General features: G+C 39.2%; 1 protein-coding gene across 2 annotated transcripts in view; it reads right to left on the bottom strand.

Moving 5' to 3' along the window:
• Positions 1 to 3,606: 3,606 nt before the first annotated feature.
• CEP85L (centrosomal protein 85L) overlaps positions 3,607 to 25,464 on the bottom strand; it is a 224,354-nt gene continuing 202,496 nt past the window's right edge. For both annotated transcript variants that reach the window (XM_083176817.1, XM_083176816.1), the window contains exons 7-13: positions 22,654 to 22,806; positions 21,921 to 22,075; positions 12,750 to 12,867; positions 11,374 to 11,424; positions 8,937 to 9,044; positions 7,966 to 8,179; positions 3,607 to 7,230 (exon numbers count right to left, since the gene is read on the bottom strand). In XM_083176817.1, the coding sequence (XP_083032943.1) occupies positions 7,064 to 7,230; positions 7,966 to 8,179; positions 8,937 to 9,044; positions 11,374 to 11,424; positions 12,750 to 12,867; positions 21,921 to 22,075; positions 22,654 to 22,806 (966 nt within the window). In that variant the 3' untranslated portion in view covers positions 3,607 to 7,063. The remainder of the gene's footprint in view (positions 7,231 to 7,965; positions 8,180 to 8,936; positions 9,045 to 11,373; positions 11,425 to 12,749; positions 12,868 to 21,920; positions 22,076 to 22,653; positions 22,807 to 25,464) is intronic.

The raw sequence follows: 25,464 nt of genomic DNA, 5'->3' as shown, positions 1-25,464 counted from the left end.
AAGAACATAAACATGTAAGTGTTCATTACAATTATGCTGTATGATTGCCAGGGCCATAATGGTGTGTGACATGAGCAGTCACTCACAGTGCAAGAACAGAGGGCAGATGTAAATCCAATGGCATCCTAGAGCAGAACACCACTACCATTTTGCTGGGTACCTGGAGAAGCACCCCTCTTCATGAAACATTACATGGCGCATCCTTAGTAGTTCCATGGCTTGCTTCTTCCTGTGGCCCCCTGATGTTTACTATGTGACATAATAATAATAATAATAATAACAATAATAATACTACATGCGCTAGGTGTAGGGGCAAACTAATTCAGGATGCAGAGGTGCCCCCCTACAGCCCTGATGACCACTCCAAGTGGTTATCAAGCATATTCCAATAGAAAGAATGAGTGTCATACAGAATTACCTCAAATATATTTCTGATTTGTTGGTACAAAATTTGAATAATCTATGGAGTAGGTGTGAATTTATTAGGCAGGGATGGGACACTTTATGGCAGGACCCCACTGCAGAATTCAGTGGAGGGCTTGCCATGCTAGTACTCCACTCTGCTCCTCTAAGAATGCCCAGCAAGCATCATTTAGGGACAAATGTAATACTTTAACTATTGTATCCATTTATACAAGTAGCCTTCCGATGCTATTTCTATGAACACTTTTTCAGTTATAACCATGTGTTTCATGGGCCAAATAGTAATTATCAAATCATGTTATCCATCAGATTCCTTTGGCCAAGGAAGCAAGGGACCCAATCTTATGTGGCTCTGATGATGTACCAAGAGCATGCTTTTTGTCTTGAAGAAGGGGCCTGTTATGAACCTCGGTCATTCCCATGCATACACACTGTACAATTTTATGGACCAATTTAGTTGAAAGACATTTCCCTTGAACCCAGTGTCCTGGTCGAAAGATATTGACGACAGACGAAAGACAAAAGATTTAGCTACAGTTTATAGGCTCTTTTTGAAAGATATCCATATTGAGCTGCATGCACAGTTGACAAAATCTGTATGAACAACTGGCGGGTATGCGCATCATCATTCGTCGCAGTCGCACTGAAAGATATTTTGACCAATTTTGTTCAGAATAGCTAAAGTGAACGAAATTGGAAAAAAATTGTACAGTGTGTATGCATATTAACTTAAGTTCTTATGAAATGTCAAGGCACAGAAAAATATACAGTATAGGCAACATTGCACACCGTAAAGCTCAGCTTTTATGGAGCTCAGCAGAGGCCACTGGAGAGACATGGGGTGACCTTTGATGAGATGCTAAAATGTGATTTTTGCGATTTTTTTCAACAAAAATGGGCGAAATCGCACTTTCTGATTTCGCATATTTAATGAAATGCGAAAAACGGCAAAAAACGCAGATTTTGCGGCGAAATCGCACATTCTGTAATTGTGATTTTTTTTTTTAGTCGCGCCGGAACTCGCATCCAGATGTTTTCCCATTGAAAAGTATACATTTCGCATATTTAATGAGATGCGAATTCAGGGAAAATGTGTCTGAAAATCACCAAACATGTAGACCAGGTTCTGATATGCGAATTGGCCAGAACCCTGCACAGATCAATGAGATCTGTGCATAGTCCTGTGTAAAAAAAAAAAAAATATATATATATATATTTTTTTTTAAACGGCGTGAGGTCCCCCCTCCTGAGTATTACCAGCCCCAGGCTCATTGAGCCGAACCCGGTTCCAAAAATACAAGGGAAAAAAAAAGCATAGGGGTCCCCCGTATTTCTGAAACCAGCCCCGGATCCAGTGCTGGTCTGTCTCCTGCATAGCCAGCTTACCCAGCACTGACAGCGGGGTGAGCGCAGCTAACACCTTCTTTAGCACTGTCCCAGCGCTACAGAGGCTGATAGCATCATTGGCATGATTGGGCTGATAGCCCAAGACGCTATAAGCCTATGTAGCGCTGGTACAGTGCTACAGAAGGTGTTAGCTGCACACACTAAATTAACTGATAATAAATAGTGGAGATTTGGTTCATGGAATCAAACATTGATGTGATAGCTATGTGTATTGTAGCCATTTTCAGCGATAGTGTTAGGACCTGCAGAAAAGTGGGGTCCCTTGAAGGGGGCTGCAGGCTTAAATGCATTGATCAATTCATGAACCAAATCTCCACTAGTTATTATCAGTTAATTTAGTGTGTGCTGAGCCCCTACAATGTCTGTTTAAACAATGTGGTCACAAGCCATAGGGCACCCCAAAACTAGGAAAGGTGAGTGCCGATGTTAAGTGTATATATTGTTTATTAGATTCATTTTTTTAATTAGTCTTATTGTGGTCACATTCTCTCATGCACCCTGTTTTTAACTAAGATTCCATAGCTTATGTTAACCATTTCCCTAGATGATTAGTGACAGGTGTGTTGGTAGCTGCTCACCTATAAAAGCAAAGTGTGCTGTGAGCTTCAGACCAGATAGCATGCCTGGAATCAAACATTGATGTGATAGCTATGTGTATTGTAGCCATTTTCAGCGATAGTGTTAGGACCTGCAGAAAAGGGGGTCCCTTGAAGGGGGCTGCAGGCTTAAATGCATTGATCAATTCATGAACCAAATCTCCACTAGTTATTATCAGTTAATTTAGTGTGTGCAGAGCCCCTACAATGTCTATATATATATATATATATATATATATATATATATATATATATATATATATATATATATATATATATATATATATATATATATATATATATATATATATATATATATATATGGCACACATTGTCCCCAATTCGTGCTGGACTTAGGACACCCTTGCATTGGACATAATGCACCCAGCTGAAGAGCTTTGTAAAGCAAATGTTCTAGTATATGTGTAACCACATGGAGAGCAAGATTTACTGTCCTCTCTGCCGGCGTCTGCATGATCCCCTCTTCACAGGAGAGAGGATATCATGTGGGCAAAAGTGCTGTGTGAGAGGCGCTCACTAGGCTTCACAGGAGCTTAGGCGTACCAGCGCTGGGCTGCTTTGGAGAAGTCAGCGTAGGACGCTGATAACGTACAGGCAGCTGGCGAGCTGCAAAAATTCCTAGCTAGTGCGGCACGCACTACGCTGATAGCGTAGCTTAAGGCAGTCTGGCAAGCTGCCAAGATTCCTAGCTAGAGCGTCCTCGTACTGCCGCCGTGAAACTAAACAAGTACCCATCAATATATCAATATATATAGCAAACCCACGCATATAGGTATAGACAGTATGCCACAGAGCTACATACATATAATCCTGCATACAGAAGTATATATGCATGCAGTTCCGTACATCGAACATGGTGGCAATTGTGGCCTAACCGCATTCTCCTCTGCACCAGCCCCTCCATTTTTTTAGAAGTTATTATTGAATCAGATGTACAGTATGATGTTAACCACTGGTCTAATGGTGCAAAATTCATTGTAGATCCCAAATGTTCTTGAAGGCTGTGAAATGATCATGACCTGGGTTATACATTTTCAACTGGGTAAGACATGTATATAATGTAATCCTGGAAATGGCAAAGGTAACCGGTCCCGGGCATTAAAGTGAACAAGTTGAAAGGTAATGATATGAAAAATCAAAACAAGACACTTTAGTTTGTAACAAAATGCAATTTACTCTGCAGTAACATATTGAAAAGCATAAACAAAATCCAGTGAAAAAGTTGTACTTGCTAAAATGTAAGAGTTTTCTCTCATAAATAGAACTTTGGCATTCAAAATTCTAGCTGTAAATCTAAATTACAAAAAAATAATAATACCGCCTTTGAAAAGTGAAAGGCATAAACTGGGAACCATCCAGTGGCTTCCATCTACTTATAATAACATGACAACCGTATTTACATGAGGTATTTCCAAGGATTCACAAACAAAAGCTTCAAACTAAACAGGATTTAAATGTCTCACACCCATAGCTGTGCTTTCTAATGACGTTATGAAACAACAGCACTTTCCTCTTTCAGTCACATACTGGTAAAATACAAATAAATAGTAACACACGCAATGCACACTATGTATCTATCTCAAGCTATATACTAGAAAAAATACAATTATGTACAATAAGAGTTAAACAGATGATGTTTTGTGTCATTTTAACATAATTACTTACCAAAAAAACATCCCCGTAAATTTGAGCAATACTAATGGTGTGTATAATTGTTCTTAAGGCAATTGTTTTCTCTGTAGAATTTCTAATTGCTTTGATGCTTCTTCTATGTTCCTTAAATCCCTCTATATTGACTTGAAATTAATTATTTAAAAAAACAAACACCCTGCAAACCAGAACACCCCCCTCCTCCTCCTCAATAAAAAAAGGAAGCAAAAAAACTCGAATTGTATTTCTTTAGAATATGTGGGGTACATACATAGAAAATGAGGATTACCTCATTTTTCATGCTTCCTGGGCACAGCAGGAGAAACAAAAAACACTTCTAGAACTTTATAAATTGAAACATCATCCATGGAAGTAGGATAAAGGAAAAGGAAGTGTTTGGACAAATATTTCATGGACATGTTCTGGTACAAGGCACAAATAGAATATTGCTAATGAGCCACTAATCTTGTATTTGTATCTAGAATCCTCCCAAAGAAACATTTAGTAACATACTTGTGTTCCGATTGCTAAATAAATCTTGTAACAATATAAACTGTATGCCATTGATACAGACAAGATAGAATGGAAAATAACTGTAAAAAATGAATTAAGTTGTCGTATGGGTTTTAGAGTCTTTGGGAAAAAAAGTAACTCTAGTGGAGCCTTTAAAAAAAAAATTATATTGCCAAAATTCATTATTCTCTGCTGTAATGTCCGTGACTGGGGCGGCCATCGTGCAGTATTGCCTGTGCTACCTCATGAGAAATGCATTTGTCACTCCGCATTCAGAATAAAAAACAGGATACACTAAAGACTGTGAGCTGCATTCTAGAAAAGAGATATTAGTATTCAGGGAGATTCATAAATGAGTATTACACGTAGTAGAAAGTAGCTGTATTGGTATACTGAGTATATAAGCATTTGATAGGCACAGCCTAAAAAGCTTAGCATTGCAGGGCTGCTGTATTCTGCTGAGAATCTACAAGACATAAAAGCTTGTCATCTATTTTATGATTGTCTTTGCTAAAGAATGTGACACACAGCTACTTCTAGGGTGATAGCATGATATTACAGTATGGCTTTTACTAAGCCAGATGTACTACAATATGAGGAGTATAAATAAGCAGTTTGTGTACTGGTCTTTGCAGAGCAGACTGACCTAAAAAGACCTGGTATAGGAGCCTACATGAGATTTTCTCTACAGTATATTTGTATGACAGAACATCATTAAATTATATATATATATACAGTATATCTGCATAGTTATATAAGTGCTGTGTAAGTACAGACAATGAAGAATACAGCAGTAAAGACATGCACAGTGGTTGCCAAGTGGAAGTCAGTTAGAAGTATGTTCTATTGAGACCAAAGCTTCATGCACAAGTGTAATCACTGAAGTACCATGAAACACAGAGGGTGATCATTTAATGCGCTTGGTGTTCAAGGAAATTGTAGTCATTTTCCTAGGTTTGTTTTTATCACACATCTTACTGGAAACCCATTCAATCAATGTCAATTTAGCAGAAATTGAGAAAATTATAGCTGTACTATGAATTTTAAGTCTACCTGCGTAATAATATTCTGCTAGACTGCTAGTTCATTAGCACTACCAACAACAAAATCACACATTGCCGCGGATGGGATTGTGTCCTGAATGCGTAATTGTCCTTCCAAATTCAGCAGTACAATGTTTGTGCATGGTATAGCAACTGGGCAGAATACAGCAAGGAAATGTGCTGTTCTGATGTGAAAGACGCTGAAAATGTATTTGATTTTAAAACATCAATAGTAATAGTTCTTGAAATCATTAACATGAAGGGACCTTAATGTCATGAAATGCTGCATTTGCTGTTTGTGAATACAAGTCTTATTCATACTCTACTTTATGCTTGCAATTAAAACTAAAACCAAAATTGCACAGTAAAGTAACCGCAAAATATAGAGATCTAGGCAACAAATATATGTATACACACATGAAATGTAATCCAACAGTAACTATGCACACGTATGAATAATTGTGAAATCAGTGAGGATATTGTTAGACCAGACACTGATGCACTAATCCCGGCACCTAACTATGCAGTGCATTATTATATCCCGGTTACTGACTACATCCCAGAACAGCAAGTACAATATTATACATCACTGCCAGATCTCTTGTGATTACTGCACCGCAGAGCTAACAATTCTCTTATCGACGTGTTCTAAACATCGGGAAGTCACAATGCTTTCCCTTTAGGGCCTTGAACCATTAGAACTCACCATCCACGGTGTGCACTTTATGAAATGGCAAAAATGCTATTTCAAATAATGTTTTTCTTCACTTTGAAGTGGATGCACAATGGACCAGTCACGCCTTGCCAAACGCCTGGCAAACTCATCTCTAATTAGGGAGCTGTGACATTACTATATGTACACAAGGGAATACAAATGTTGGAGGCGATGCTGGCAATACCACTGGCAGACGCGCAGCACTCATAGTTGTGTTAAATGTTACTTAATAAAAAACATATTATAATTAGACAGATGATTTAAACCCACATGGTTAGGACTCCACTAATGACAAATGACAGCAAAAATCCACAAAGTCCACATCCCCACAGACGGCAACAGCATGAGAAGAAATGCGCCAAGATGGGATAAACCAAAAACATCTCTCGCACAGTGGATGGCAGACTAAAACATTTGCTCCTCAGTGATTTCTGCAATCTCCCATCAGCTATGACAAGCTGCGAGATTGGTTTTACATTCATAGACCGGCTTTTTGTCTGTAGTATCCATTTGTTTAGGTCAATAGAAAAATAGAACATTCCAGACAATGACTAGTTAGTTCCATGTTGGAGGAGTGGTGATGGTTGGTATAGAAAATGCCACAGGTGTGTCGTGCATAGAACATGTTCCCAGATAAAAATGCACAGAACCGCTATGCTGAAAAATGTAATGTGAAGGTGACCGGTCCCAGCCAATCACTGGGTGATACAGTTCTCCCCCATATCCTGAGCATAGCAGTCTGACAGAGTAGTCCTCAGTTCATCAATGTCTCTCCGTAACTGACGCGCGTCTGACAGCTTCTTGCTGAGGCTCTCTGTGCTCTGGTTGCTAGCTTCATGTTCCTCCGAAAAGGAATTAACAGCTGTGAAAAGCAACACATTTTGAAATAATTATGACACAGAAATAATGCAATATTGGCAAAGCATTCCCCTGAACTCCCGGGCAAAGGCATACACACTGGGCAATCTTGCAAAAGATATAGTCAGTGGCCACAGCCAAGATCAGTAGAAGTGACAAATGACTTGTGAGTGCTTGCTTTGGCATTGTCATAGTGATGTTATGCAGTGATGGCTAACCTTGACACTCCAGCTGTTGTTGAACTACACATCCCAGCATGCCCTGCTACAGTTACACTATTTAGCCATGCTAAATCTGATGCAGGGCATGCTGGGATGTGTAGTTCAACAGCTTGAGTGTCAAGGTTAGCCATCGCTGTTATAGAGTGTACACACTGGACTATGTGCAAATCTGTCTTCCAGAACAGGTCATTATTGTGCATATCCCTTTGTATCCCCCTGCCTAGTGTTCGTGACTTTAGAATCTATAATGAATTGGTGTCTGCATCATGGCAAAGTTTTTGTCTTATTTATTACCCTCATCGCAGCAATCTAGGATTTGTGTTAGTGTTAATTATCACCATTTGCTCATGCAACCTATTTAACTTGAACTAATAAATACTTCTACCCCAAAATATTGTAAAATGTATCCGAGCATGCGGAAACTACCATATTTCTTATTTAGAGGGGAAAAACATTATGTAAAAAAAAAAATAGTCATAGGAACTTTGACTATAATAAACATGCACAGGTATACTTACAATGAATGCCCAGGAGCAGGGAAAGATTGGGCTCCTTGCCTTGTACTCGCTGATTAAGAATACTGCAGAGTGCTTTCAAGTCAAACAGACAGTAGGACATCTCCTTAAACAGCTGCTCTGCCACTGGCATCTTCTCTGACAATGGCTGCCTGGACACAAGTAACTCCTCCAGCTGTTTGCTCATGGAACCGTTTTCTTCCTTTAACATTTGGTTCTGCATTGGGGGAAAAAAAAAATACATAATTACACAGTGTACACACGGTGCAGTTTGGCATCTATTTTTCTATTCGATGTTGTGGACCCGCGCATTGGGATCGATTGCGTTCACTTTCAATTCAATTTTGCTTATTTAAGCAAAATCGAATAGAAAAATAGACTACATTGAACCTTGCATTACGCCCTATTACACCAACACAAATTGTATGTAGTCTACTGCCCTGACATACCGTAGCACTAGCTGGCTGATAAGGTACCTCTACTTGCAGCATATACTGTACTGCAGACATACAATTTATCTTACACAGTTCGTAGAGTTTCATATGCTGGAGCCTGTAGCAATTTATACAGCATTATTTAACGAGATTTGTCATTTTATGGATCCAACACTCCTCGATCTAAGAAGGCCGTGTTCTTTACCGCTATGCTATGCTCACTCATATTCAGAAGTTTCCGGGTTTGCAGTACGTAGGTAGACTGACTGACTGTGAGCTGTAATGTCTGGCTTAAATTCTTGTCAATAAAAGGAGTGAACTTTTGGCTATCTATATGAATCCATACTTGGGTTTTCCCCCTGTGCAAAGCCACACAGCACTCTAGGGATACATACAGCATGTGTGCTAATATATAGCTACATACTTCTATAACATAACATACTTGGATATTGTAAACAGGCTGCTTTTCATATGTTACATGTTTAGTCCTATATAACACTGATAAATATGGCACCAAGCAACATGTCACCAGCTCCTTACTTCCAGATAAAGTGTGTGCAGCTTTTGTGTGCATTCTACTTGCTCTGTCATCTTCTTCTCAAGTTCAAGAACACACGATCTCTCCTGGAATAGCTTATCTCTTAGAGTCTAGAGAAATAAATACAATTAAAGTATACATGCTGATCATTTCTGCATGATGCATCAACCCCCCCATTTCCAGCAATCGTGTTGTCTTTGCAGCACATAAGCCCCAGATCTATACTAGATCAGACACTTATTTAGTATGATATGAAGACACAGAGAGTAACTTCAAACCCTGCCAGTTCTCAGGTATGTGTATGAATGTCAGCAGTTTCTTAAGCACATGATTTGAAGTGTCTGAAGTAGGCATATGACAATTACCCCTCCAAGCAACACAGCTTCTGAATAACCACTCATTTCCAAAATGGGTAGCAGTAGCAATGTGGTGCACCGAGCGTCACCCTTCATATTGAAGACGTGGAAGGCAACCATAAAATGGAATATATACACACACAACAGGGATGGGGAACCTTCGGCCCTCCAGCTGTTGTTAAACTACACATTCCAGCATGCCCTGCATCAGTTTTAGCATGGCCAAATAGCAAAAATTTAGCAGGGCATGCTGGGATGTGTAGCTCAACAACAGCTGGAGGGCTGAAGGTTCCCCATCCCTGATGTACAAGGAAAAAAAGCTAACTAATATCAGTGGTTAAAATTATTATTATTTTTTTCTAGAAATGGACCATTACTAGAAGCTGGGGCTGTGAGCTCACTACATAATGTAATACTCCACCTGCCTGAAGAATTGGATAGGTGCTATGAAGTTTATGAATAGTATGCAGTGATGTTGTCCCAAGTCAGAATTTCGACAATCAAGATGCTGACATGATAGTCAACGTCGGTTCTCAAGTACCCCCAACAGTTCACGTTATCCAGATCTCCACACAGAATCACAATTGTAATAATTGGCTCCACCTGTGGATCTTTCAAAATGTGTCCATGAGTAATGAGTGCATCTGTGTACCTGCCAAGTGACCTGGAAAAGGCGAACTGTTGGACGTACTTGAGAACTGAGCTTGGGAACCCTTATTCTACATGATTAAGGTCAAATAATGGAACTCATTAACTTTGGAATAACAGTTAAACCAAATTGTCAGCAATGTAACAGTGTTGACATGTCAACATTACAATAAAGCCAGCATTTTCATGGCTACCTAATGCGCACGGACTTTAAATATTATTCGGAGGGATGTGGTATTTTGATTAATATTTATCTTCATTTAGCAAAATCCTTGAACTACAGCAAGTGGTGACATTTGTTTCACTATCTGGACAACCAATACCAAAGCCTACCATTATATGCCCTAAATAAAATATATAAAAAGCAATACCTGATTTTCAGGCATGATACATAGTTAATCAAGTGGGGAGGACAGCTTGGTGCTCTGGCAGGTAATTATAGGAGTTTGTTCCACCTCAGGCCATAATTCCAGACAATGAATAATGAACTACACATAAGACCCCTTCTTGCTATTAATCATGTGCTAAAAAAAACATTCCTGATACTTGCCTTTCTGCCTTTATATACATGCATGGTACATACCAAAGCGCTCATATCCCATTATGGTCTCAATCTTATTTTGTAACTTCAAGGTTTATTGATTTGTATACAACCATTATAACAAACTGCCAAGTAGCAGCAACCAAAAAGTTCAATTCAGCAGTTTCAAAATTTCAAAGACAATCCTTTGTGTGCCAACATCTGTGAGAGATGTGTAAAACATCTGCTAAAAATGCTAGCATTGCTCACATTTGTTATTTAAATGCAAATAAAAAATGTCCTGTAAAAAGAGATTATATTTCCTATATGAGGTAAACATTACAGGTCAATATGATGAATAAAAATGTTTGCTTGGCAATTTTCACACCTATTTAGAAAACATTTCACTTGGAACTCAAAGGGTCAATAAAAGGTTTGGTGATTCTATAAGGCTCAACAGAAGAATTTAGAAATAGAATTGAAATATCTGTTATTCAGTTTTGAAACAATGATTTAGTAATGAAAGAAATCTTTCCCTGCTCCTGTGCATTCATTTTCCCAGTGGGTTTCTTTAAAATAGATCAACAAAAAAAAAGAAGAAAAAAAAAAAAAAGGAAAACAATCTTAGAAGATCACCATCACATAAAAAAATGTAAAAAAAAGAATAGATTTGTGAAAGCATAGTCTTTCTGAACAGTTTGCATACAGGCAATATAGAGTATATTTACAGGTTTATAAAAGTGTAGATATTGCCCATAGCAACCAATAAGATTCAAGCTTTTATCCCCTAGAAGGTTTTAAGATGAATGATATGTAGAATCTGATTGGTTACTATGACCAACATGTTTACTTCTACAAACTTGTACTTTAGTATATATACCCCTGTGTATCAGTAGGCTCAATACCGGGTCTTACCTGAATTTCTGCTGTCATATTGTCAATTTGAATTTGCTGATTGTCTATGATCTGAAAGATAAAATATTAAGGTTTTATTACAATAAAAAGACTATGAGGGTATTCAATTCCATGTAAGATTTTTCGACATTTGGGAATCCCGCGCTTTTGCCATTGACACTTATTCAATAAAGTGTCGATTTTCGGATGACTAAAAACCGGCTGATCGGAAAACACATGGATCGGCAAGTAATTTGCAGATTTACATGTTTTCCACCATGACTGTTTTTATGACTGACACAATTTCGACAATCTTTTAGTCATGTTTTGCCGATGAAGTTTCCCTTTTGCCAGACATCACAGGAACGACATAAGGGCTCTGACATAACAACTCTAGAGACCCACTGTCTTTTCTTTATTAACTGGTAAACCAAACCGCGATCATGGTATGGTTGCTATATACATACAGAAACTGTACTGGCATCAGAAAACAGACTGGTCACTTGTAGCTAGTGTCATCTCCAACATTGTTTTTTTTTATTTATTTTTTTATAAACCACAGGTTCCCAAACTCAGTCCTCAGGACCCCACACAGTGCATGTTTTGCAGGTTTCCTCATAGAATCATAAGTAAAATAATTAGCTCCACCTGTGTCAGTGAGTAATGAGTGCACCTGTGCACCGGCCGGGTCACCTGGAAAACGTGAACTGTGTGGGGTCCTGAGGACCGAGTTTGAGAACCCCTGATATAAACTACAGAAATTATTTCCCCACAATTCTCATATTATGAAATAACATAATGACTAAAACAACAACAATATTATGAAAAGAACATCTTTAATGCCCCTTTCCCACTGCAGCTAAAAAACGATAAATTGCAGATTTTCAGCGCAATTTACCGTTTTAAGGCTGCAGTGGGAAAATGCCAGAGTTGAAATACCGTTTAAAGTTAAATGGTATTTCAACCCGTTTTTAAAGCAGAGTCATACACGTTAAAATAACGTTTAAGAGACAGTGGGAATGCCTCTTAAACGTTATTTAGCCTCCAGGCAGTCCCAGTGCCTGATGAGAACTAGTTGTTCTCACTTTGTGCATGTGTAATGAGTGCACGTGCATAATAAAGAGCAGCTCATTAGGCACTCTTTACAATTAGGGGGAGGGGGGGGGGGTGTTAGGCACTCTACATTTTACACGGTTCACTGCAATGGGAATGGTACTTAAATGGTATTTAAAACGGTAATCTGCTGCAGTGGGAATGCTAATACCATTTTAAATACCATTTAAGATTACCAGTACTTTAAACTGGTCTGCAGTGGGAAAGCAGCATAACTTTGCTAATGTGTGCAGCACAGCAGCTCTGGAAGCACACAGAGGCTATTCATGGATAATAGGTCTCACCTTGTTGGCACGCTCCGTCTGCTCTTGAAGACGATCGTTCTCACACTGGAGTTGTTTTGTGTCGAGCATTGGGAGCCGGACACCATCCTCTAAGCATTTTTGAACTTTCTGCTGTAAGCTGTAGAGATACAAATTAGTTTTAAAGATTTTATTATAGTTATTTCAGCTTATTTAAATAAAGGACATTAACATTATGCTAAAACCTGCATGTATATTTAAGTTTAGATCGAGGTGTATGCAAATCATGCACAGTTACTTTCTTGTGGAAGTACATAAAAAGCATTCCTCTGATGTACTGTACTTCCAGAATTATGTATTTTAGCAAACCCTGTGATATCCCCTTTGCATATCTGAGCAATGCTCAACTGCACTAATCAATCTGATTACTCCACTGCCAACACACCTTTAGTTGCAATGTTGACCCCTTCAGTATATCCTGACAAATGCATGAACACATGATTACAAAAGGAAGCTTTCAAGTAGTCAGAAGCAGAGTTACTGTATGTTACTGAACTTTTATACAACTACACAAATAACTGAAAATAGATCATTATAGTTATATAACTAACGCACAATCCACAAAGCAACTGAATTTGTTTATATACATATAGGCCGGGATTCTTATTTGATTGGTCTCCTGTATGTCCGCTCGGAGGACCGATGTTTGTGCCCTGCGTGGGTGCTTCGCTGACCTGCACGGTCAGCATGGAGCTCGCACAGGGGGGTGGAGGATCCCCATGCAAGCACTGTGCGCTCACATGTAAATGCGGCTGTGACGCAGTGTGCTGGGGCGGGCGGCTGATGTCACATGACCACCCTGTTTTCATCCTGGAGCCCGCAAATATAAGTTAGTGACCATTGACTTACATTTCGAGCCCAGGAGAAATCAGTTGATGGTCACCGATCATTGAATGATTACTCCTGCTGTGGGCACATGTGAGGGGATGAATTTTAATAACACATCCCACTTGCATGGTTGCGAGGGGATACAGAGGTGGGGGGGGGGGGAGATTTTTTGGTGGGGCAGGCAATACGGGACTCGATAAGATGCGATCTTTGCAGCTTACCGTGTCAACCAGAATCAGGGCCCATAATGATATCTCTGTATAAATAAGATATGAAAAGATAAGGACCCCTTATGTTTACTTTGCTTCATGATTTTTTATTATTCCACGCAGGTTTGGATCAGTGATTAAAGGAGATAGATATATATATATATATATATATATATATATATATATATATATATATATATATATATATATATATAGCGATACAAATCTGCCGGCACTCAATTTCCCAGCAGTGCAGCTGGCCCTGGTGCCCGAAGGTGTAAAACCAATATCAGTCCAAGAAAAAACAGCTGTAGGTGTTTGACCTGACGAAGGGGCTAATACCCCGAAAGCTTGTCCTGATGATCTGAATACACCTGTTTTGTGCTTTCACCACCCTGCCTCCTGAGCGCCGTTTTTTCTTGGACTGATATATATATATATGTACAATGGATAAAGAGGTGGCGACTATTGTTTTGTAGTAATCTGCAGTGCCGCGGTGGGCTGCGCGGGGATGGACGCGGTGCCGGGGACCGTGTCCATCCCCGCGCAGCCCACCGCGGCACTGCATATTACTACAAAACAATAGTCGCCACCTCTTTATCCATTGTACACATTTCTATTTTGAGTAATATACCAATACTCTATTTTTTAAAGACTGGCTGACACCTTTTGTGAGGGAATATTGTTTTTTAAAATAATTGTCCAATCAGAACACACAAGTGGCGCCCCTCATTCAATTTTTCACACACACACACACACACACACACACACACACACACACACACACACACACACACACACAGCATTATTTCAGTAGAATAAAGACAAACACAAATCTTCTAAATCAATTTAAGGATATAATAATAATTATCCTGATTGCATTAGGAAAGTTGGCAGAACAAATCCTTTAAAATAAAAAGCGAGGTCTCTACTTACATTACAAAGCCACATAGGGGCCTACAATGCCGCCGGTGAGGGGGTTTCTGCGTTGAAGGTGGCTTGTGTCTGGCGAGGATCGTCAAAAACAAGCCATCCTCATCTAACCCCCTCACTGGCCTCTCGCCCTATTCGATGTTCCGGGGGAATCCACGCCATCAGAGCAGGATGAGGAGTCCCCCGAAAGGCAAAGGTCGACGATAATGCAGCGAGCCCACTGCATATAGCAGCAAACCTTGCTGTTTTGACAGACTCACTCGCCCGTATCCACCTCACTGGAGAAAAATCAATGGAGGTGGAAAGGGCGAGTGCAGGGGGGGGGGGGGGGCACAGTTGAATACTGACTGTTGAGCTGTGACGGCGAGCACAAGGCACTCCTTTCCATCACAGCTCACCATGGGGTATTGAATACACCGCATAATATACAGACAATATTTAAATTAGCATATATTGAAAATTACAGTGTGCAGTTAGCATAATTATGTAGCTTTAGAGCAAGGGTTAAAGTGGAGGGAAACAGGGTTAATGGTAAGTTGGAAATAGTTCAACCTCCACCTTGGTCCTGCACAGTAAGTGTAAAGATGGGTCAACACTAATAGATATATATCTGCAGATCTACAGAAGGGTCGGGCAGTGTGTTCTCCATTCACACTGCCCAATCTTGATGAGCTGTCAATCACCAGCGGCTCCCGGCGTGGATTGCCCATACACACAGCATGATGTGCCAATATATCTCTCTAGCTATATCGAGCATTCGCTATGTTGCAGAGCCGATGCAATATATCTGAACAATGCTATTCACAGATATATCGCTTGAACATACTGGCTAATGATGTATTGCTATATCGGCCAGTGTGTACGCAACTTAACAGAAAAGTATTATAGTTTGCAGGTGGCTATCAAAATCCCTACCTCTGTCCATGTGTCTGCCAAATGGGGGAAGAAGAGGGTGGGAAATTAAGTGGCAGAGAGAAATGAGTTCCGCCACCTTTTCAGGACCTCTTTCAGCCCAGCTCAAGAGCAACAGGCCCTGCCTACACAAGCTTACAATCCATTTATTGCAAATGGATCATTACCCTGAAATGTATACTCGTAATAAAATTCCTATCATGGGGGTCTTTTGTTCATAGTCCATCCTACTGTGGGCCATGTTCTTTGTCATGTTTGCATGCAAATCACCTGTCCTGCAGTCACAGAAAAAAACTAAACACATTACCTTATAAAAAAAAAATGTTGTACACTATAGAATACTTCATCTCAATTGAATGAAAGTGAATTCTTTAGGAGAGCTCTGCTGTGAAGTATAGGAATAAGAGGACGGTAATGATGTAAAGAAAAAATACTATTACATTACTGAGCGTGTTAAGGTTATGTGAATTGGGGGTTTGTCCCAAAATTGTGAGTTCCAGGTGCAATTATCTTGCAGATATGAAACTAATGAGGCTAATCAAGCAAATTCTGATTAATGATTGCTGATGACTGCCACTACTGAGCTTATGCAGTGAGCTATAGGTGTACAGGCAGAGTTTTATGAAAAAAAAAAATGAATTTCCTTTTTATATTCGCAGGTTTTTTTCCCTTTAATAACAGATAAAAAAAAAACTACTGTAAAGAAAGAGGCCTTTACACATAAAACTGCAGCTGGGCAAAGTGGAGATCGCCACTTTATAGCATGAACCAAATATCATGTATATTCCACCTAGCCATTCCCTATAAGAATGTGCGCTAATAGTGTTAGCGTTCCTTGTGCAGGACGCTGAAGGCCATTTATAAAGCACATCAGAAAATGCCTTTGTTTTGCACTGATGCATGTGGAACTTACTCATAATGCATTATCCATATATGTAGTTGCCTGGATTTCCTCTTGTACAGCGCTATTAAACCCTTGTGGTGTTTTAGAAATAAACGCAAAGAAGAATAATGAAAACAACATACTGTAATCAAATTCTGGCGATGATAATAAAGAGTACAGTTTTGTTTGTATTACATAATTACTGGGCCTGCCATTCATTAGATGTTAAATATAACTGCTATTCACAGGAACATTCTGAGCACTTCTTAATAGAGTTTTTAATAGAATCTGTGTTTGCTCAGCTTGTCACTCTGATCATGGATATTATTCTGTAACACAGGGGTTCAGTTCTTGCCAGTGAACAATTATAAGCGCATGTACTGTAAAGCATTACTGATTTGGCACACCATTTGATGGTCATGAGTTCATTTATATACATTTTACAGTATATATTAAAGTGATAGTAGACACTGTATTGTGTTGTATATATACATACATATGTATTTATGTATATGCATAATGGATTGAAACTTTACATGTACATTTTTGTATGATTAAGACCCAGGCAGGTAGACATATGCAGGAATACAATTATCCCTGGTAAATTACCTTAGGTAATTGTCCGGCTAGGGCCATCTAACTATCCCTGATAAGTCGGCACGTGCCGAGGATTATCAGGGATTTTGTTTTACCTGCCTCAGGAAGGTGAAATTAATTCACAATTTTCAGCAAACGTGTTTTTGGGAGAAAGTTATTGGATAGCGCGCGTTTTTCCACACCCAATGTTTCATCTAGGCTACTTGGATACCCCCCATATATTTGATTATATTAGGAATTGGACATCTTATGCTCAATATATAATGTAAACTTAATAGAACGTGTATAATACTTGTAAAAATACTGTCCTCTACTGTCTAAAGTTAGTATTTGATTAGAATAAGAAGATGGAACTATCTGTATTGAGACTCAATAAATTATATACGAAAAGTACGGATATAAAGCTTCTGGAAACTAAAAAAGTAATGATACTCCCTGAATGGAGATTTTAATATGAGATTCAAACTGGATCTGCAGCGATTAATCAGGTCACCACCTCCCTTTTGGATGCAGGTTTCTTGAGGTGAGCTATGGGAGAACAGAAACCTCCCGTTTGCAGAAGAGCAAATACAGTAAATAATCTCTCTTTTTTAAGTGTTGTTTGCTGACCACCATTGTAGTTATTTTCTTCTTTTGTTAAAGAAATTAGTAGTTTGATCCTGCAGTTACTGCAGAATGGTCCCCACACATGTATGGTCAGCATACAAAACAGCATTGCGGAGGCACAAAATGATCCAAGGAGTCTGAAGTAACAGACAATGCATCTGATTTTTCAGACTCCTTGGATCACTGAGATTAGAGAGGTCATCATCCTGACGGATTTCAGAGGCATATTTTTGCAGTGGCCAAGGGGCTTCTTATGAGAGTACTTACTGTCAATGTCAGTTCTCTTCTGGTGTATGAAACACTTTCTCTTGAACTGTATTCACACCTAGGAAACTTTGCTATTAAGTTGGATGCTGATGGTCCTTGTTTTTTATCCAACAAGAAATTTCAGGACCCAGGCTGTAATCTTAGCTGAAGACATCTCTGATGTTACCATTATCCAAATATTGTCCAGTTAAATCCAAGTACAGTAGATATTACCTAATTTCCTTGACCCATATTAAAACATTTGTGAAGCACCTTGGGGAGGGTGACCTTTCAAAAGAGAGACATTTGTATTGAAAATGTTAGCTGAATATTGAGAATGTGAGTAATGTTTGATGTGCCTGGTGCATTAGCACAGGGAGATTGGCATCTTTCAAAAACACTAACATTTGGTACCCTCCATAGGGTTTAAAAAGGTCATTGCCAACTGCTTCTATAACTTTCTGGTGCTGCTGTGGATGTTAAACGTCCTCAAATCTAAAATATGTGATGACCTTTTTTCGTTTTATCCACAGGAAATATTTTACAATATAATCCTGTTGCTAAATTACTTCTTATACCAACAGCATTTTCATATTTTCATTCACACATTTACTGATCCTTGAAAACTGTTGCTTTGCTGCAAGTCTAGGAACTCTACCATATATCCTTACCTTGCCCATGCTAATACCAATGCATTACCACTATATATCAATTCATCTAATACTTTTAATAAAGTGTGCAGCATGGCTCTGCGATATCGTTCACACTACGGCATCAGACTGACAGTGACTGAACGTATGATACCATTTGGGGGCAGCAAGTTGCTGCAGTTGTTGGGGAGGGACTGGGCCAATATCTCTGTTCGAGGATGGACATTTGCCTGGCCTCTTTGCTGTTGCTGCCAATGGTGTCGCATGTGATCCAATCCATATGCCCTAGGAAGCATCTTGGATCAGTAATGCATGCATCGGATCCTTCGAACAAGAAGCATCTTAAAAGACAACAGTTGTTATCTTGCATAGCGTGCTGCATCCACTTCAGCCAATGCGCCTCTGAATTTTGTCTCCTCAGCGTTCATATGTATTGGTCTATTAATGCTGAGGAAGCATTGCCAGAGTTATTCAACTTTTGCTTAATGATCCAATTAATACCTCCCTTAATGGGAAAATACCAGGTCTTTCTCCTTGACCTCTAAAATGCTGTTTCCATTACTTTATATTTAGTTCTCAACAGATTGTCTATTAAATGCACATAAAAATGGGACTCTGAAACTGAGCCCTCATCATGCAAATAGATGGCATCCGAATAAATCTGCTGCACACCTGATTCTTGCTCTTCAGAGTCAGTCTGGGCTAATGATTGTGACCTTATGCATTTTCATTCATTCAAATGTATCAGTAAATGCTATACCAGTCCATTTAATTAGCTCCAGCATGTGAGGAGGTGGCTGCTGCAGCAGCTCATTAGTACTGTAATTAGAGCAAATCTTTTCTGTAAAACTAGCAGTACGGTAGCTTTCTGGTCACAAATAACAAAATTCAGGAATTTTACATTTAAAAGATTTCTCAGATATGTTCCTTTCATTAGTCTCAGACATATCAGTAATGCATATAATAGTACTAAATAAAACAAAAACAAATACAACTGCATATGCTGCTATGGGGAAGTACTGTGCTCATTTGGGCCTTTTTATACTCCATAGCAGCCAGGTTTAGGGTCATTTTAAGTTCAGCGGCAGACTGAATCCAAATAACATAGGGGTATATATATTAAGCTTGGTGAAGTGATAAAATGTCTGGTTTTTATCACCGGCCGATCAGCTCATTCCTGTCATTTATCAAACCAAGCCTAATATTGCTCTATTTTCCCCATCTGAGCAGTATCATTTAAAATATTGCACAGTGTGTATGCTGCAAATGACGAGCGATGTGGCACTCCCCTTGGTCATTCACAAAACACACACCTACTACACATCATCTGTACATGCAGCTCAATTTAACAAATTGACAATGACTGCATGCACAGAGTGGGGACCTAATTTGATACCATTGTTAACGATGTATGTATGCCTATATCGTTAATAATATTGTCAGTGCCACAAATCGCTAAGTGTGTATGCACCTTAAGGCTTACAATCTAATGGTTACTGTAATTAATACTGGTGCCTACTGCTCTCTTTAAATATATTAAATATACCACAAGTAGGAGCCGATTGGCCCATGATAAAAAACATACATTTTATCACTTCACCGAGCTTAATAAATCTGCCCTAGAGTAACTTCTAACCTCTAACTTGCCTTTTGACATCGATTCCATTGGTCAGACTAACACCCCCTGCAGGCACATGGCATCATTGCACTCAATCTCACAATGTACCAGTTTCACCAAATAGCAACATATTAGTATGCTAGTTCCTAGGCATAACTTTTGCACAAAGGCTGGTCTTTCAGCTTTTTCCTTGAATAAACTTATGAGAGGAATTAAGGAAAGGAGACTATTTAAATCTTTGTTCCTTCTAGCCGAGGACCATGGCGTACGTAAGATCCTGAAGCTTGAAAAGAACAAGCAACATGTGTAGAGTATTTCTATAGACAAGAAGGAAGACACAAGAAGCAGGAAGGTAAGTTCCCTCCAGTTATGCCTTCCTGCCCAGACTCTAAGAAGGATAAATTACCTCACTATTTATGACGCTATAAAAGGAAGAGCAATATTTTTTACATTACAATCATAATATATATATATATATATATTTAATATCTTGAAAGAGAGCAGTAGGCACCAGTATTAATTACAGTAACCATTAGATTGTAAGCCTTAAGGTGCGTATACACTTAGCGATTTGCGGCACTGCCGATATTGTTAATGATATAGGCATACATACATCATTAACAATGGTATCAAATTGGGTCCCCACTCTGTGCACGCAGTCATTGACAATTTGTTAAATTGCGCTCCATGTACAGATAATGTAGGTGTGTGTTTTGTTAATGACCCATGGGAGCACTGCATCGTTCGTCATGTGCAGCATACACACTGGGTGATATTTTAAATGCTAATGCTCAGAAGGGATCAAATAGAGCAATATCATAAAAAATATCACTCACTAGATATATTACCGATGACCTGGTCCGACCATTCCCCGCTCTTTATTTTCTGGGAAGTTAAACAATGCTTAATCACTCCTGGCTCTTGGAGACTGCGTGTGCACCTTCCTGCTCAGCCAGAGGCTCAACAGGCCATACAGGAGTCCCTAGATTTATACCTCGAAACTAATCGCCTTGAAGACACGTAGGCTCAATGGTTCATGTTAGGGGATTACAGGGAGAAATTGGGACAATCTTCTATATCTAATACTCCCACTGATCTATCAGTTCTACATTCTCCTGGCTCATATTCACACTTTGATTCTTAATGTTAGCGATAATGTCACACTTACCTTATTAGCTTATAATGACATGCCTTGTTATTCACATTTATTTTGCCCCTTTATTACTATGCTGTTCGTATTGCTTTATACCGGACACTTTATTTTTACCCCTTTGATTATTTTATTTTCTGTATCCATTTTTCATTTTTTGGTATTTCTGAAAAACTCAATAAAAACTAATAAAAAAATAATAATAATAATATCACTCACTAAGGGCTATTTTAACAGGATATTTTGACTAGTTCCTCACCAGAGCAATGTTGAATTGCTCAGGTGTTTTAGTTTAGTACTACAGTAAGTTGGATGCTGTACAGCATTGAAAATGTTCCTTTGAAATGGCCGCCTCCTCCTCTAGCATCCATATTAACAGTTGTCTTTGCAGTGGCAACCATTTTGTAAGGGAAGTCTCTTCCACTGTGCAGCTTCTCAGGTTGGGCGGATGGCCCGGGACAGTTGTCCCCACAGTAGCCACAGAGCCACCATAAGGATTGTTGCCACAACACTGATCTTACCTCTGTACGGTGGAGACCAGCTCTTTTTCCCTCTGCTTCTGGGACTCAATCTGAGTTTCTCTTTCTCGACACTGGATTCTGGAGTCATTGGCATGTTTTTCCAGACACTTCATCTTTTCCTTTAGCTGTTTGTTTTCCTCTTCTAATACTTGCAGCTTTATACATAAATTATGAAATTTAGTTACTCATTGTACAAAGACTTTAACTGTAATAATGCCCACACACGGTGTGATTCACAGACGCGTTTTGAACTATTTAGTGTTTATTTTGTCTTGCAATGCGCGCTCCCGCATAGTTCATATCGCAGGCCAAATAAGTGTGTGCAGGCAGTACTTTTTGTAGTAGATCGCATCTAGTTCCAATCGCACGCTGTTGTAGCTTACGATATGCCATTGGAACTAGATGCAATCTACTACAAAAAGTACTGCCTGCACATACTTATTTGGCCTGCTATATGAACTATACGGATGTGAATTGCAAGCCAAAATAAACACTGTGCGATGTGATCTACACGCGTGTATGGGCACCATTAGTAAAGAGTTTCTGAGACATGTCCATATTAACAGGTTGTCTTCATTTTTTTAAAGGCCAAAATTACGTGTGGCATACATACTATATTATATTTACTCTTACGGGTTATTTATCCCATTGGGAGACTTTGACTTGCACGATACAGGTAGAGCACGTGTACTCTAAGAGCTATGGTAGCGGTTCTGCATGAAGTACTACTCACCCTCTCACCCTGTCTCTGCACATCATCAAGTGTAGGCAGGTCAGCCACATATTTCTCCAGAGTTTCAATCCGTCTTTGTTTCTCCCGGTTTAATTCATTTTCTTTTTGACATTTCTTCCTCAAGCTGTTAATATATTTGTCTCTTGTTTTTATCTGAACAAACCAGTAAAAACAATTGTTACAACATTAGTTAGGATAAAATGTATATAATTAATATTAGTAATATTACTATATACGATAGGTATGATAATGCAATTGATAGATTTTCACTATATCTGCTTCTATAAATGAGCATTTCCAGAATCATGGGTTATTTAATTGAACACTGTCTGTTACTAAAATATCTGTACAGCCAGCTCCATCCATGCCATAACCACGCGACAAGAATAAAATAGTGGCTTGTCAACAAGCTGGGATATTAAGAGTTTTGCTGTTTACACATGGTGCGATTTGCACTGTGCTATGCAGATCCCAATTCGATCCCGATGCTCGGCCCCTCCGCATCGGAATAGTGCAGCACAGTCTATTTCTACAGTCTCGGAAGAGGGCCATGCTGCTCAATGTAGCATAGCCCCCTCGCTGCGCCATCCCTCCCTGCCAGCAGATGCCAGCACCCCGCCGGCCGTCGATATTGAATTGGTATCCGGAGAAGCCAAAATCTACCCTGTGTATTACTTGGTCAAAACAGATGTTTCTAACACCACCATGCATAAGACAACATCACAATTTTTAAGAGCACACAACAGCTATTCAGTTTTAAATTAGTAAATTGCACCACTCATTTTTTCATCTGTACACTAGGGCCAGTTCGGGCAAGGCATTGGAAGGGTGTCAGCACTGGTGAGGCTACGGTCCGGGTGAAGCGGCAGAAGGGAAAAGTTGAGAAGGGGATGCGCAGAGTTGGGATTAAAATACTCAACAACATCTGATGGGTTTTTGAACATCGAGATGCCGCTGTCGGCATTCTGACCATCATGATGGATAGTGATGCCAATCTCAGCAGATAGTTGCAGTAAAGTAAAACTTAAAAACCCAGACATGGCACCACAGAAATTAACTGTGCAGACTAAACAAATAAAGAAAGAACCCCTTGTAAAAATGCCCACAAAATTCTGCCTTCCTAATACACAGTTTTGGGCTAATAGGTTTCAGTTGTTCCAGTTATTCAGTTGAGGTCTTCAGTTCTTATCTTGGCAATGGAAACAGCCTTTTAGGTAATTCTGCATCAATAAGACGAATATAAATGACATGGCTTATACAATGGGAGGTAAACAAGTTTGACAAGTAACCCATGGCAACCAGACAGTCTCATTTAAACTTGGATGATCAAAACTACATCCCACAAGGCAAGACCATTTACAATATGCATGCGTCAATAAGATAGCTTGTTCACATCAATTCTACAAGCTAGCCTGAAACTCTACAAACAGCAACTATGACAATCTCTTTTTTAATTTCACTATCGGTAATGCATATTTTTTTCAAATGGTGCATAACAGCAATTATCCACACTTCTATAGTAATACAATACTGACAGAGATTTATAGCTAATATTCACACTATGGGGCAGATGTACGAAGCCTTGGAGAGAGATAAAGTACTGTCCAATCAGCTCCTAACTGTCATGTTACTAGCTGTGTAAGGAAATAGAGAGAACATACAGCGAAATCCCATTTGACTAAATCCTCAAGACTGATTATAATCACCATAATAACTACATTATTCTATCTTTCTGTATCTCACCTTTACACTACTAACTACAATGGGATCCCAGTGACATATGCTACTTCAATATGTATGAGCGATTCCTGATTTCTTAGAAAAGTAATCATTTTCCCTGAATAATCAGTGGCATTCATCAGCATGGTCACATTTCTATAGCAACAGTTCTTTTAATCAGGATCTCAATTCAGAGCTAGCAATTTATTCTTATGGTAACAGTATGATACCTGCTGTGTTTTATTCCCACAGAAACAGCCTTACTGATTTTATTTTTTCAAGACATTGTGAAAATCAAGAGCCAACTTCTGTATCCACTATCCACATGCAAAATCAGCTCTCTGTGATGGAGAAGAATTGATTGCCTTCTGGTACTGAAGGGAAATCCATGAATTAGGAGAATGGTGTGTCATAACTGTGACAGACCTTCTGACAGGGGGCACCTCCTGCCAGCAATAATCTATCACCCCATACCTGGAGCTTAGAGGAGGAGTAGTGACAATTAAAAACACTCTCCCACGGCAGAAGTACCTAAGGCTGTCTATTAGTATGGACAAGAACAAAGAAGAAAAGGATGTCCTATATCGGTGCACCAATAAAGATTATTAAAATTTAACTTTTATTGTGTTTCTTTAAGAACTGCGAGATAAAAAATTTTTTGTTGTTATATGTATTTTATCTCGCAGTTCTTAAAGAAACACAATAAAAGTTAAATTTTAATAATCTTTATTGGTGCACCGATATAGGACATCCTTTTCTTCTTTGTTCTTGTCCAAATTCTTATGTCCGAGGTTGCACACCCCCACTTGGATTACTGAATACCTCAGATAAAACCTTTATATTAAGGGGGTCCTTCATATGTTTACTGCTGTCTTGTGCGACCTACCCAAAACCGCCCTGTCTATTAGTATGGACAGACGGAGGAGAAGGACATGGCGGGGTGCTGCACTTTCACTAAAGGCCCCTTTTTTAAGGTAAGCTGGCAAGTTGCTCTGGGTCGAAGTGCCAACAATCTATGGGTAGTAACAGATTCATTGCAGAGCACTCATTAAAAGAAGTGTCTGTCCCTTATTCAGAGCTCAACGGTATGCC

This window comes from Crinia signifera, chromosome 3 (assembly GCF_055691185.1).
Source record: "Crinia signifera chromosome 3, ASM5569118v1, whole genome shotgun sequence".
NCBI classification, from domain to species: Eukaryota; Metazoa; Chordata; class Amphibia; order Anura; family Myobatrachidae; genus Crinia; species Crinia signifera.
The sequence above is the reverse complement of the archived record's forward strand: the minus strand, read 5'-3'. Positions and strand labels throughout refer to the sequence as shown.